The sequence below is a fragment of the Dipodomys merriami genome, unplaced genomic scaffold (genome assembly GCF_024711535.1).
Source record: "Dipodomys merriami isolate MVZ:Mamm:240054 unplaced genomic scaffold, mDipMer1.0.p SCAF_1231, whole genome shotgun sequence".
NCBI classification, from domain to species: domain Eukaryota; kingdom Metazoa; phylum Chordata; class Mammalia; order Rodentia; family Heteromyidae; genus Dipodomys; species Dipodomys merriami.
Window position 1 is genome coordinate 1 of NW_027202529.1, and position 11171 is coordinate 11171.

General features: G+C 56.7%; 1 protein-coding gene across 1 annotated transcript; it reads right to left on the reverse strand.

Annotated features, from left to right (window-relative positions):
• Positions 1–4481: 4481 nt before the first annotated feature.
• LOC138823817 (parvalbumin alpha-like) lies at positions 4482–9795 on the reverse strand (the record flags this gene model as incomplete). Its single annotated transcript, XM_070017376.1, has 4 exons — positions 9731–9795; positions 7659–7726; positions 5804–5936; positions 4482–4591 (listed from the first exon to the last, which is right to left on the reverse strand). Coding segments are annotated over exons 2-4 (304 nt in total), but the record flags the coding sequence as incomplete, so codon positions are not given.
• Positions 9796–11171: the final 1376 nt, after the last annotated feature.

Below are 11171 nucleotides of genomic sequence, written 5' to 3' on the forward strand. Positions count from 1 at the left end.
AATTATAGGCACCTCTCAGCAACAGGAAATGCAAAGCCCAGGCTCTTGAAGTGGGACAGGTTTCAAACACATAGGAAAGAGGAGCCATCAAGGACTGGGTGGGCAGGAAAAGGATCAGTTGTGCTGTGTGGCACTGTGTGACGCTGTGTGTGTATGTGTGCATGCGCAAGTGTGCAGACAGGGCCTGAGTGTGTGCAGGTGTGTAGGGGGTGTGTCCACGTGTGTGTGCATGAATGTGTGAAGGGGCCTGTGCACGAGAGGGGGGCTGCAGGAATGCGTGCACATGCGTAAATGTGGGTTGGTGCCCATTCTCAGCTGTAGCTCAGAGAAGATCTTGTATTTAGAATTGGATACAGGATCCCAAGCTTTGTGGTCAAACTGTTCGTCCCCTGGGCCTCAGTTTCCTTGTCTGTTCGTGGGGAACCCTTGTGAGGTTGAATGAGCTGCGGGATGTAGGTGGATGCTAAGCTGAGTTCCTGTTGACCGTGTGGCCCTGATGCGTAGTATTGAGTTTGGGGAGCTGGGGCTACCAGCCAGTGTCTGGTAGCAGCGGGTCATGGCAGGACCCTCAAGCTCAGGGCTCTCTACTACTGAGGGACCCCAGGCATGCTCCTTAACTGCTTGGTGCCTCGGTTTCCCCATTTGTAACATGCAACCAGTGATGGCCCCTACTCCCTAGGGTTCTGGTGAGACACTGGTTCTCAAAGTGGAGTTCCAGGGACCACCAATATCACCCGGTTACTTGGGAGAAAAGCACACACTTGGGCCCCACCTAGAGATCAGAAACTCCAGGGAGAGTTTCTCTCCAGGACAGTCTGTGGCCCTCAGAGGTCTGGAACCAACTCTGCCCTGGATATTGCTGGCTAGGACAGGAAAGCCCTGGAGGATGGGCCTGCCGCACTGCATTGTGGGCCTGCCAGCCTTTGCACCCGGCCTTGGTGGCTGCACCAAGGCTCTTGGACAGCCTCCACCCCTTCCTAACTTCTCACACCAGCTCGGCCCCAGAATTTCTGGGCGGAGGCTGTGAATCAATCGATTACATCTCTAAAAGTCCGTCAGCTTCTTGGAAGTACTATGGGAATGTGCCAGCACTATTATTAGAATGCGGCCTTCCTTCCCACTCCCTCCATTCTGGAATCTTAAAGAACCTGGGCAGTGTGGGTCCCCTTAGAGGGACAAACTGCTGAGCGAGGTGCCGATCCTGGCCCTGAGCTTCCCTGAGACCCCACGGGCAAGAGCTCCCCACCTCCAGCCTTGGCTTGCAGACAGCCTCTCCCTAAATGCAGGGACCACCCCTCCTCCTCCCTGCACCTGGGGAGGGAGCAAGAAAGGTCTTCATCTACTTTGTTCATTCATTCACAGATCCACAAAACCAACTTTCCACTGTTTTCCCCCTGAACCCCAAGCCCAATTCAAGGTGCTGGGGTGAGAACTGGGGAGCAGGCAAGTCTCTGCTCTGTGGCACTGGCACAGGTTGGGAGAGACACTCAAGCAGTAAATCAGCTAAACTCACTAGATTTTGAGCAGAAGAACAAAGCAGTACCGGGCAGGAGTGTTGAGCCCACAGACCTGAACTCACATCCTGACCTTCTCTCTTCCTACCTGCAGGGGTTTAAGGCAAACCCTCAGGTTCTCTGAGCCTCGGCATCCCCACCCATAACCCCAGATTGTAACAACACTCGTTGGTGTCTGGCACCAATTCAGGCCTCCACGAGCTTGGCTCTCTCTCCTGTCATTCAAGGTCATACAGCTGGGCTGCATCAGATTCCCGGGCCTTGGTGATCCACTGGAGTGCCTGTGGAACCCCCAAATTAGGAAGAGATCCCAGAGATTGGCTAGCGAGCTGATCTGGGTTTTAAACACAAGGCACTTTGCCTTGGGCAGAGGCCCCCTGGCTTCAGAGAGTGTGTTCTGGTAAGTGGGGCGCTGGGGCTCTGGGAACTGAACTTCCCGAGTCTCCCCACCCTTGTTACATCACCACACCGCCTGGCCCTTTGTGGGAAATGGGCATGGAGACATGAGGAAGGGTGTCTGCCTGTCTTCCCTCTAAAGCACGGGCCGTGGGGCCCACTCCCTAAAGAGGGCAGCTATAACCATTGCCCATTCCTTTGCCCCTGCCTTCGGTGTTGAATCCTAGCTCTCCTGCTTGCCAGCCACATGACCTTGAACCTCAGAGCTGTCCTTGATACTACCACCCCAACAGACTCTGCCATCCTGAAGCATTATCTACCTCCCCTCCCCACTCCTTTCTTTTGGTGCTGGTACTAGAGCGTGAACTCAGGGCCTCAAGCTCTTGCTTGGCTTTTTCATTCAACCTGGAGCTCTACCACTTGAGTCACACATACCTCCACGGCTGGCTTTCTAAATGGTGAATTGGAGATAGGAGTCTCATGCACTTTCTTGTCCAGGTTGGCTTTGAACCGTGATCCTCAGATCTTAGCCTCCTGAGTAGCTAGGGTAACAGGTAGCGCCACCAGCGCCCGACTGTCATCTACCTTTATAGAGCCTATGCCAGACGCGCATCACATGCCCAAATAGTTCTCTCACTCCTGGCAAGCCAACCATCTTCTGCCCCTTTCTAAGCACACTGACTGTTGCTGCCATCCTGCCTTAGCAGATGCCAATACCTGGCCTAAAGCTGCCTCTGCTGCCCAATCACGGACATTCCAGCCCACATTCTCCAACTGTGTACCCCCAATGTGCACATATGCGTATGTGTAGAGCTGGAAATATGAGATGGAATAAATTACTAGTGCAGCCTCTGTTACTTGAGCACATACTTAATGCTCAGCGCTTAGTTCTCCCCTGCTTTTCTGGGCAGATTATGGAGGAGGAAGCCAAGAGAGAGAGTTAGACAGCCACTACTCGGGGCAGCCAGCCTAGCAATGATCTAACTCACCTCTGCCTTCTCAATGCTGGCACTGGATTGAGCTCGGGAGAAGAGAGGCAGGAAGGCAGGGAGGCAGACCAGAGACTGCCCCGTGTTCCCTCACCATTTAGGTAGTCCGTAAATAGCCCGGCCATGCACCAAGCCACCATTACCTCTCAGCAACTTCCCTGCTACCTTGGAAAACCTCTTCTTTTGATCCTAGCCACAAGAAGAGCAACCGGGGTCAGACGGCCAGGGTCACCTCTGCACCTGACCTTGGCATGAACACATTCTCGTTTCTGGCACGAACAAACTCTCCTTCATCAACTTCTATCCAAGGTGTGCACAGAGGCGCCCGCTCCAAAGAAAATCTGTATCTCTAGACACTTAATTTCTATAACACGTCCAAGCAACTTGGAACAAGCTTGTGCACCTGGGTGCCAGGCAGAGGACCCAGGTGTGGCCAGGTGAGGCGTGCAAGGTTGCAGATGTGAGGGGCACAGTGGAATGATGGTGGGGGTCTGTGCCTTGCACTCACTCCACAGGTGCTTGCTCACTACCGGCTCTGTGTGGGGTAATGGCTAGATACCTGTGGTCAGAGGCGCAATACCATCTGGTCTCTGTTTTAATTCACGTGGCAGTCTACCTTTCCCATTCGCTGTGCGCCTGACCTGGTTCTGAGCACATTCACATGAGCACATCTAGTCTCACAAGGGCCTTGTGAGGTCTCAGCCATCTTTGGCCTCAATTCAGAGATGAGGAAACCGAGGCCCGGAGTGGTCACAGAGCTAACAAGGCTGGGGATTTGATTCCCAGAGTCACCTGTAACCAGTTTTCTCTTAAATTGGCATGGGATGGCCTCAGCAGGCTACAAAGATGTATTCAGATCTGTTTCCAAGTTCCTGCTCTACCACTATATCCTAGCTCTTTAAAATGGACCAACACCCATCTGCAAAATGTCAAGATGCTGAAGATAGCTGAGAAATGTACCCCACCCTCCTGCCCCCAAATGCCAGGCAGGCTTGAGGGACAGGGACCCCGCCCCTGTACGCAGAGCAGACCTGGAGAAGCACCCTTCCTCATTCCTGGGTGAGAGGTGGCTCGCTCTTTCTCCTGGCTCTCCTACAGGGCTGACATGGTGTGTATATAGATATACTGAAGGCCAAACCGGAGACTTGAGGTACAGGACATCAGGAGAGGATGGAGAGGAGATAAAGAATTTCCACCCCTGGGATGAGACACTCTGAGGGGGTCCTTGGGGACCCGCGGGTCTCCTTTCCTCTGGCTCAACAGAGAGGCCGTGCAGGGTCACACAGCCTGTGGAGGCATAGCCTAGACCAGAGCGTTGGCAAAGAGGAGGAAAAGCCAGCGTCTCCTGTAATATCTGCTCAGTAGGGAAAAGGGGGAAAAATATATCTATTCTTCTGGGGTCAAATTTAGGAAAATATAGCAGCTTTTTACTGCCTCGCTGTGGCTCAGAGATCTCAGACCTAACATGTCACCTTTGCTTTTTCCCCCTGCAAATGTCTCTTTCTTTGGGACAAACATAGCTTCAAACCATTCGCATCCACACACCTTGGGATCCACAAGAGCCCAGGCCCTGGCTACCCACCTTCAACTCCGATCTTGCCGTCTCCATCCTTGTCCCCTGCGGCAAGCAATGTCTTGGTTTCTTTAGCAGACAGGTCTCTGGCATCCGAGGAGAAACCCTTTAGGATGAATCTGGTGGGAAGAAAGGGAGACAGTGGGGAGGGAGTCAGGTGAAAGGTCACCTTGCCCCCCCCCCCCATGGCATGGGTGTGGCTGGGCCAGCCCCAGATCACTGGTCTGCCTGGTGGGGGGGAGGGGGACCAGCTGTCCTCCACAAGTATCCACCACATGTCTCCTGGAGGGTCAGGGGGTCAGGCTGTGTGGCTTCTGGGGGCCTCGTGGCGGTCTTAGGATGCCACCTGGATAAAGGAGAAGTGGGTCAAGGACTCGGGGAGAGCACAGGGCATGCTGGGTAGTATGGGAGGAAATGGAGAGGGTGAGGCAAGAGTCAGGAGGTTCCCTGGAGAAGGTTTTACCTGAAGGACAGAGGTGGCCTGGATGTGTACCTGTGCATATTGGACATGGATGGGTGGGAGAAGGTTCTAGTTAGAGGGGGACCCCGTAGGATGCTTTGGGGGAATGGATACACAGGCTAGATGAGGGAAGTTCTGACTTAAATGGCTTCTCCCCAAACCCTTCTTGTCCCTCCTTCCCTCTCTTCCCTCCTTTCTCCCCCCTCTCTGGCCCCCACTCCCTCTCCCTCCCCCCTTTCTCTTTCTCTGACCAAATGCAAAATAGTCTTGGCCACTACGTGACACAAAGCACAGATGTGGGCCAGGTGGGCGGAGGTGAAGGGGATTTGCTGCTGACACAGCTTTGCATTTTTGTTTGTTTGTTTGTTCAAAGCTTCTCCTGAGTGCTTTGCTCCAAGGACCCTGGACCCCAACATCTGCCTCCCAGTCCCTGGCTTGCCCAGAAATTGCTCTCGGTGGCAACTCTGAGAGTGATGGGGTCTGCTGAAGGGCGAAGGTGCCTTTCAGATGCATGAAAAAAAATCAATAAATGCTAACAAGAATGCCTCCTGCCTGGCCTGCGGCGTGAAGCAGTCCGGACAAATGCTTGTTCATATGTATTCAATTATTAAGTAGCAGCATTCCATTAGCAATATTAAGTGGCTATCATTTAACCTAGTTAGTTGCACTTTGAGCAGAAGGTTTGATTTTTCCGGAAGCAGCAGTGCTGGAAGTGAGCTTCCCCTGGCATCCAGGGGTCGTGGGGGGTCAGATCAGAGCCTGCTTGCTGTGACAGATGGAAGGGCATCTCGGATGGGGACAGGAAAAGCCCAAACACCAGCCCTTTCCCTTCCCAGTGCTTCCTCCCTTCACCCCTCAGGCCTCAGTTTACCCCAGCTCATCCTCCTCAATGAAGCCACTCTTGTCTTTGTCCAAGATGTGGAAAACCTTCTTCACCTCATCTGCACTCTTTTTCTTCAGGCCCACCATCTGGAAGAACTTTTTGTGGTCGAAGGATTCGGCAGCTGGGGGGGGGTGGTGGTGGTGGAAAAAAGAGGACAGAGATAAAAAGGACAGGTTAAAAAGAGGACAGAGATGGGGTGTAGGGCAGGGTGGGGGTCCCGGCATTGGTTATCCAGCTCCCCGCTTTTCCTAAAAGGACAGAGGGAGTCTACGCCAGGCCAGGTGGCTCTGTCAGGGTCACAGGCTGGAGGTTGTCCCCCCACATTGCACTCCTGTTCTCCCCCCGCCTCGCACCTCTTGTCAATGGTCTGATAGGTTTTGGCTTTCCTAAAACTCATTTCTACACAGTCCTTTGGGTGGGAGCCGAGCGGAGTGGCCCGGGGTGTGGATGGAGGGGGCACACGCAGGCGTGTGACCTGCTAGAGAAGGGACAACCTTCCCAGGAAAGCCACAGTGAGAGGGAAAGGGTTTTTTTTCTTTTGTCAAGGTCAAAGGAGGAAGATGGGAGGAAGGGCGAACCCAGACGTCCTGGCAGTAAGGCAGGAACCCATCTGTGTGTGTGAGTGTGTGTGAGTGTGAGTGTGTGAGTGTGAGTGTGTATGTGAGTGTGTGTGTGAGTCTGCATGTGTAGGTGTGTGAGTGTGAGGTATGTGAGTATGTGTATGTATGTGAGTCTGTATGTGTAGGTGTGTGAGGTGTGTGAGTCTGTATGTGTAGGTGTGTGTGTGTATGTGTGCATGAGTCTGTAGGTGTATGTGGGTATGAGGTGTGTGTGGGGACAGTGTGTATGTGGGGGAGGGGGCTCCCCCTTTCCAGGGTGTGGTGTGGTGGTGGGTGGGTGGGCACAGCTCCCTGGCCGTCTCCCACAACTTCCCCAGTGGGAGAGGAGGTGCACGGGAAAGAGGGAGATGGCCGTCTCTGGCTCTCCCTAACTTTCCACATGGGGGGCTCCTCTTTCCGAGCACCTCAGCCCTGCAGGGCTTTCTTCAGGCACCTGGTGGGTGGGTGTGGACGCGAGGCCATTGAAGGGAAGGACTCCTCTCCCTCCCATGGGGCCTGGGGATGGAGCCGGGCAGGTCACCCTGCTCGAATCCCTCTTCTGCTGGGCTAGATGACCTTGGACCAGCCTCCCTTGCTGCCCAGCCTCAGTTTCCCTACCCGGGTGGCAGAATGGGGAAAGCTGACAACTAAGCTAAGGTTCCCAGCAGGGTGGTCTGACAGCCGGGGAGCTCCCCCCTTCCTTGGCCGCCCCCTGAAGGGGACTGGAAGCTTCAGGTGCCCAGGGCTTCACCCAGGTCTGGACAGAGCACCTGCGTAGGGAAGGTCACCACGCTGTCGGGGCACCTCCCCCCCCCCAAAGGTGAGGAGATTTGAACCCTAAGGGTCAGGGCGCTGGGGCAGTCTGCCTTCCAGGAAATGGCTTGTCCAGAATAAGGATGGAGAAAAAGTGTCCTGGGGAGAAGACACGGCTTAAAGGGAAAGTCCTCCCCACCCCTCCTCCGCTCCCCAAACCCCAGAACCCCGGTGGAGGTCCCTCCTCGGACCCGAGTTCTCCCAGTGCAGCCACCGTTCCAGTGCCCACAACTTTGTGCAGCATCAGCCAGGGCACCCGCCTTCCCGATCGCACCCTGAAAAGCTGAGGACCATCGGGCCCCATCCAGGCAGGGGTGGGGTAGGGGAAACGATGCGGGATGCGGGAGCTCGGAGAGAGGGTCGGCTGGGGCGGGCAGCAGGGGGGCGAAGGTGGAGGGGGGGCAGGGGAATGGGAGGGAGGCGCTGCTCACCGGCAAAGGCTCCTATCGCCTTCTTGATGTCCTCAGCGCTGAGCAAGTCTGTCATCGACATCCTGCAACTGTTTGAGCGGGCAGAGCAAGTGCGAACAGATTAAAAAGTGCTCTTCTCATCATTTCTGCTCATATGACCAGCGCTGCAGTGGCGCGCGCCAGGCGCACGCACCGCCCGGCCTGGCACCGCGCCAGGGGCGCCGGGCTCAGCGCTGGGATGGGCTCCACGGGCGGCGGGGGTAGCCGCACCCCAGGAGGCGGGGGGTGGGGGGGCTGTCGCCAAAGTGCCAGCTCGGGGAATTGAAGGGGTTTCCCCTGCCACCAGCCGGGACTGGAGACATCGCTGGCCCCTCAAGGGCAAGCAGGAGGTTTGGGGCATCTCTGATCTGGATGTGGGGAGTGATGCACCGCCCAGTGGGACCCAGGCCTGCAGGGGCCAGTCTGTCCTCCCTGGGGGCCTGTCTGTACCCCTAGGGGAAGGGGGGGGAGGCTCTGGCCTTTACCCATTCCCACTCCATGTCTTCCTTAGTCTCTTCTCTCCTGGGCTCCGTATGCCAAGTTATGCTGCAAAAATCTGCCTGCTGAATTGTGTGTGTGTGTGTGTAATCTGAAACCTCACCCTCCAGAGGTGCAAGCCTGGACGAGGCTCCTCAGCTCCACTGCTTTTTCTCCAGGTCCCCCAAATCTGGGGTCCCCCACTCCCCTTGGCTATGAGGACCTCTCCAAGGAGAGGCCCAGGTGAAGGACACTGCTGAGGGTGGTGTTTAAGCACCGCCTCCCCAGGAGGCCGGTGGGACTTGGGGTGGGGGTGGGGGAAGGGAAGGGTAGCCCTTTCGATCACACTTTCTAGGCAATCTAAGCAGGCTCTGTAGCCTGGGCTCCACCTCTGGGGAAAGTGATGCTGGCTAATTTTCATGCAGTCAGCGACTCTGGCTGTGACCAGCAGAGCACTGTTTGGGGAGTCTGGGGATCTGGGCTCTAGAGGTGTGTGCGGAGTGCTAAGTCTCTCCATGGTGACCTTGGGCAGTGACCTTCTTCATAGCTGGGGCTTTTGTCCCCCTGTGTTGTGGTTGATGCGAGGGTAAGGGTAGTCTCCTGCCCAGGACCACAGGATTCTAACTTAAGGTCCAGGAAGGTGGGCAGCGGTTGGGGCTGTGGTAGGGGACCAGGGACAGCTGCCCAGCTGTCGGGAGCTCAGGTTCCCTGACACTCGCTGTCAGCACAGACTCGATGTCTGGGCCCTGGAGGGCTGCCCTTCCTGGAAACCTTAGGAGTGGCTGGCTTCAGCTGCCGGCTCCCAGTGAGTCACCTCCTTCAAGACCATCCCCTGCCAGCTGGCTCCCAATACGCCGAGGCTGCAGCTCCTAACCTGCTATCTGCGGCCATGAAGCCCACCCAGAGCCCCCAGCCGCCCGTGCAGCCCCTTCTGTGGCCACTGCCACCTCCACTTGGGCGTGCTGCGAATTCAAGTCCCGGGGCTCTGCTGGCTCTCAGGCCTAATTGGAGCAGATATCTCTTTTCCCTGGGGACCCTGTGTACTACAGATGGGGAAACAGAGGCTGAGAGGGTCCATGAGTACCCCCAGGACATGCCAGCGGGCATCCTCCCAGGCTCCTCCAATGCTAGGGCTCAGTGACCCACTAATGCCCCTTCCTGATACCCAGGGCCCATGTATCTGAGCCCCTGCCTCCCCCTCCCACCATCCCTTCCCTTTCTCCATCTCCCTCCCTGCTGCTGAGGACCCCGTGGGTCTGATGCTCAAGGCAGGGCATCAGACATTAGCCTCTCTGGACCAGTGCAGCGGGGGCCCTTCCTTCTGCCCTTCTGAGTTCTGGATTTCCTCTGTGGGCCCACGTGTGCATGGCCCCGCCCTCTGGGTCCTAGAGGGAGAGGGATGGATCGGGTCACCCAGGAGCCAGGTGGAGGAGCTGGGAGTTCATTCCCTCAGGCCCCAGGCTTCCCTGCTGTCCAGCCCTGGTCCCCAGGGAAGGAGGGATGCGCTGTCCCTTCCAGCCAGCTCCCTCCCTCTGCATCCCCAGCCTCGGCCTCCACGCTGGAAAGCTGCCACTCACCTTGGACGGGGCAGAGGCCAGAGCCTGTACACGGAAGTTGGGTTAGTGGGGGATCCTGTGGGAAAATGAGTCTGGTGGCAGGGTGGCCACTTAAATAGTCTTGGGACCTGGCTATTTTGGGAGGTGGCGTCTCCCCCCCTCCAGTCCCCGCCCCCTCCCCTTCCGGTGTCAGGTAGTCCCCAACCCTGGGGCTGCGCTTCTGTATCACATTCACCACCCCCCAGGCCCATTGGGCCAAGCCTATTAATAACCCTTGGCCCCTGCCTTCCTCCAGCACCCAACATGGAGGCCCAGGCAGGACCTGCGTCTTCCAGGAAGCCTTCCATCCCCAAATAATGTAGCCACAGGGTTTCCTTCCTCCAGAGCTGGCTAGGAAAGGAAGAGAGAGAGGCAAGGGGGAGGAATGGAATAAAAACTGCCCTGTGTGAAGGGCTGGGCCGGATCCCCACGTGTGCACGGTCACATTGTCACAGCATGGGGTGAGGGTTCTTGCCGGGAGAACAGACGTGGCTGTGGGTGCAAAGGCTCTGCCGCACACAGCTGGGCATCGGAAATGGAGACTGCAGTGGATTCTTCTATTCCCTGTGCGTCCCCAGCCCCTCCCGCTACATGCCGCAGCATCCCAGCTAGAAAATGCACAGCAGATGAGCTCAAGGGGGGGCAGTTAGGGCCCTGGCATCACAGCAGAATGCCCCTTGTACAGAGCATGAGTTGAAAGGCGTCTCTGATTGTCTCAGTCCCCGACCGGAGATGGGGGTCTAGAGCAGGGCTTGAGCAGCATGAACGAGTTCAAGTGATTGCGTATCTAGCAGGCACGACGCTCAGCTTTCCTCTCCCCATTCCTAACCCTAGCACGGATCTCCAGGGCACTGAGATGCTGGACCATGGAGTCCAGGTGGTGGGAGGGGCTGAGGAGGCTGGGCCTCCATGTGGGAGGCTGTGAGGGCTGAGGCCCCTTCGCTGCCCAGTGGCTTCATGGCTGGGAAAAGCGCATGGAGAACTGGATGGAAGAGGAAGCTGGGGCTGGAGCTGCACTGGGGAGCTGGGAGGATCCTAGGGATAGATTTCAATCTCCCAGAGAGAAGCTTCTGGACTCAGGGCTGTGGGTGGAGCCAGTGGGGGAGGTCATGCATGACTGGATTCCCCAGAGAGTCTTGCTAGGGAGCAAGATGGATCCCCAGGGGCAGTAGCTCCTGCTCCCAGGTACAGGACAGGAGACTGACTCCTAGGAACTCGGGGTGGGGGCCCCCACTAATGATCAGCCACAGCCTACCACAACCCACAGACCTAGCATTAAAGTGGCTGACTCAGATCCCAGGGTTGTGTGCTGGGGTTCGGGGTACGTGGGAGTGAGGCCAGGGCTGGTCCCGAAGTTCCAGGTAGAGCTGGAATTTGCCCCAGGCCTGGCTGAGCTAGGGGAGGGGGGAGCCCAGCATTGCTG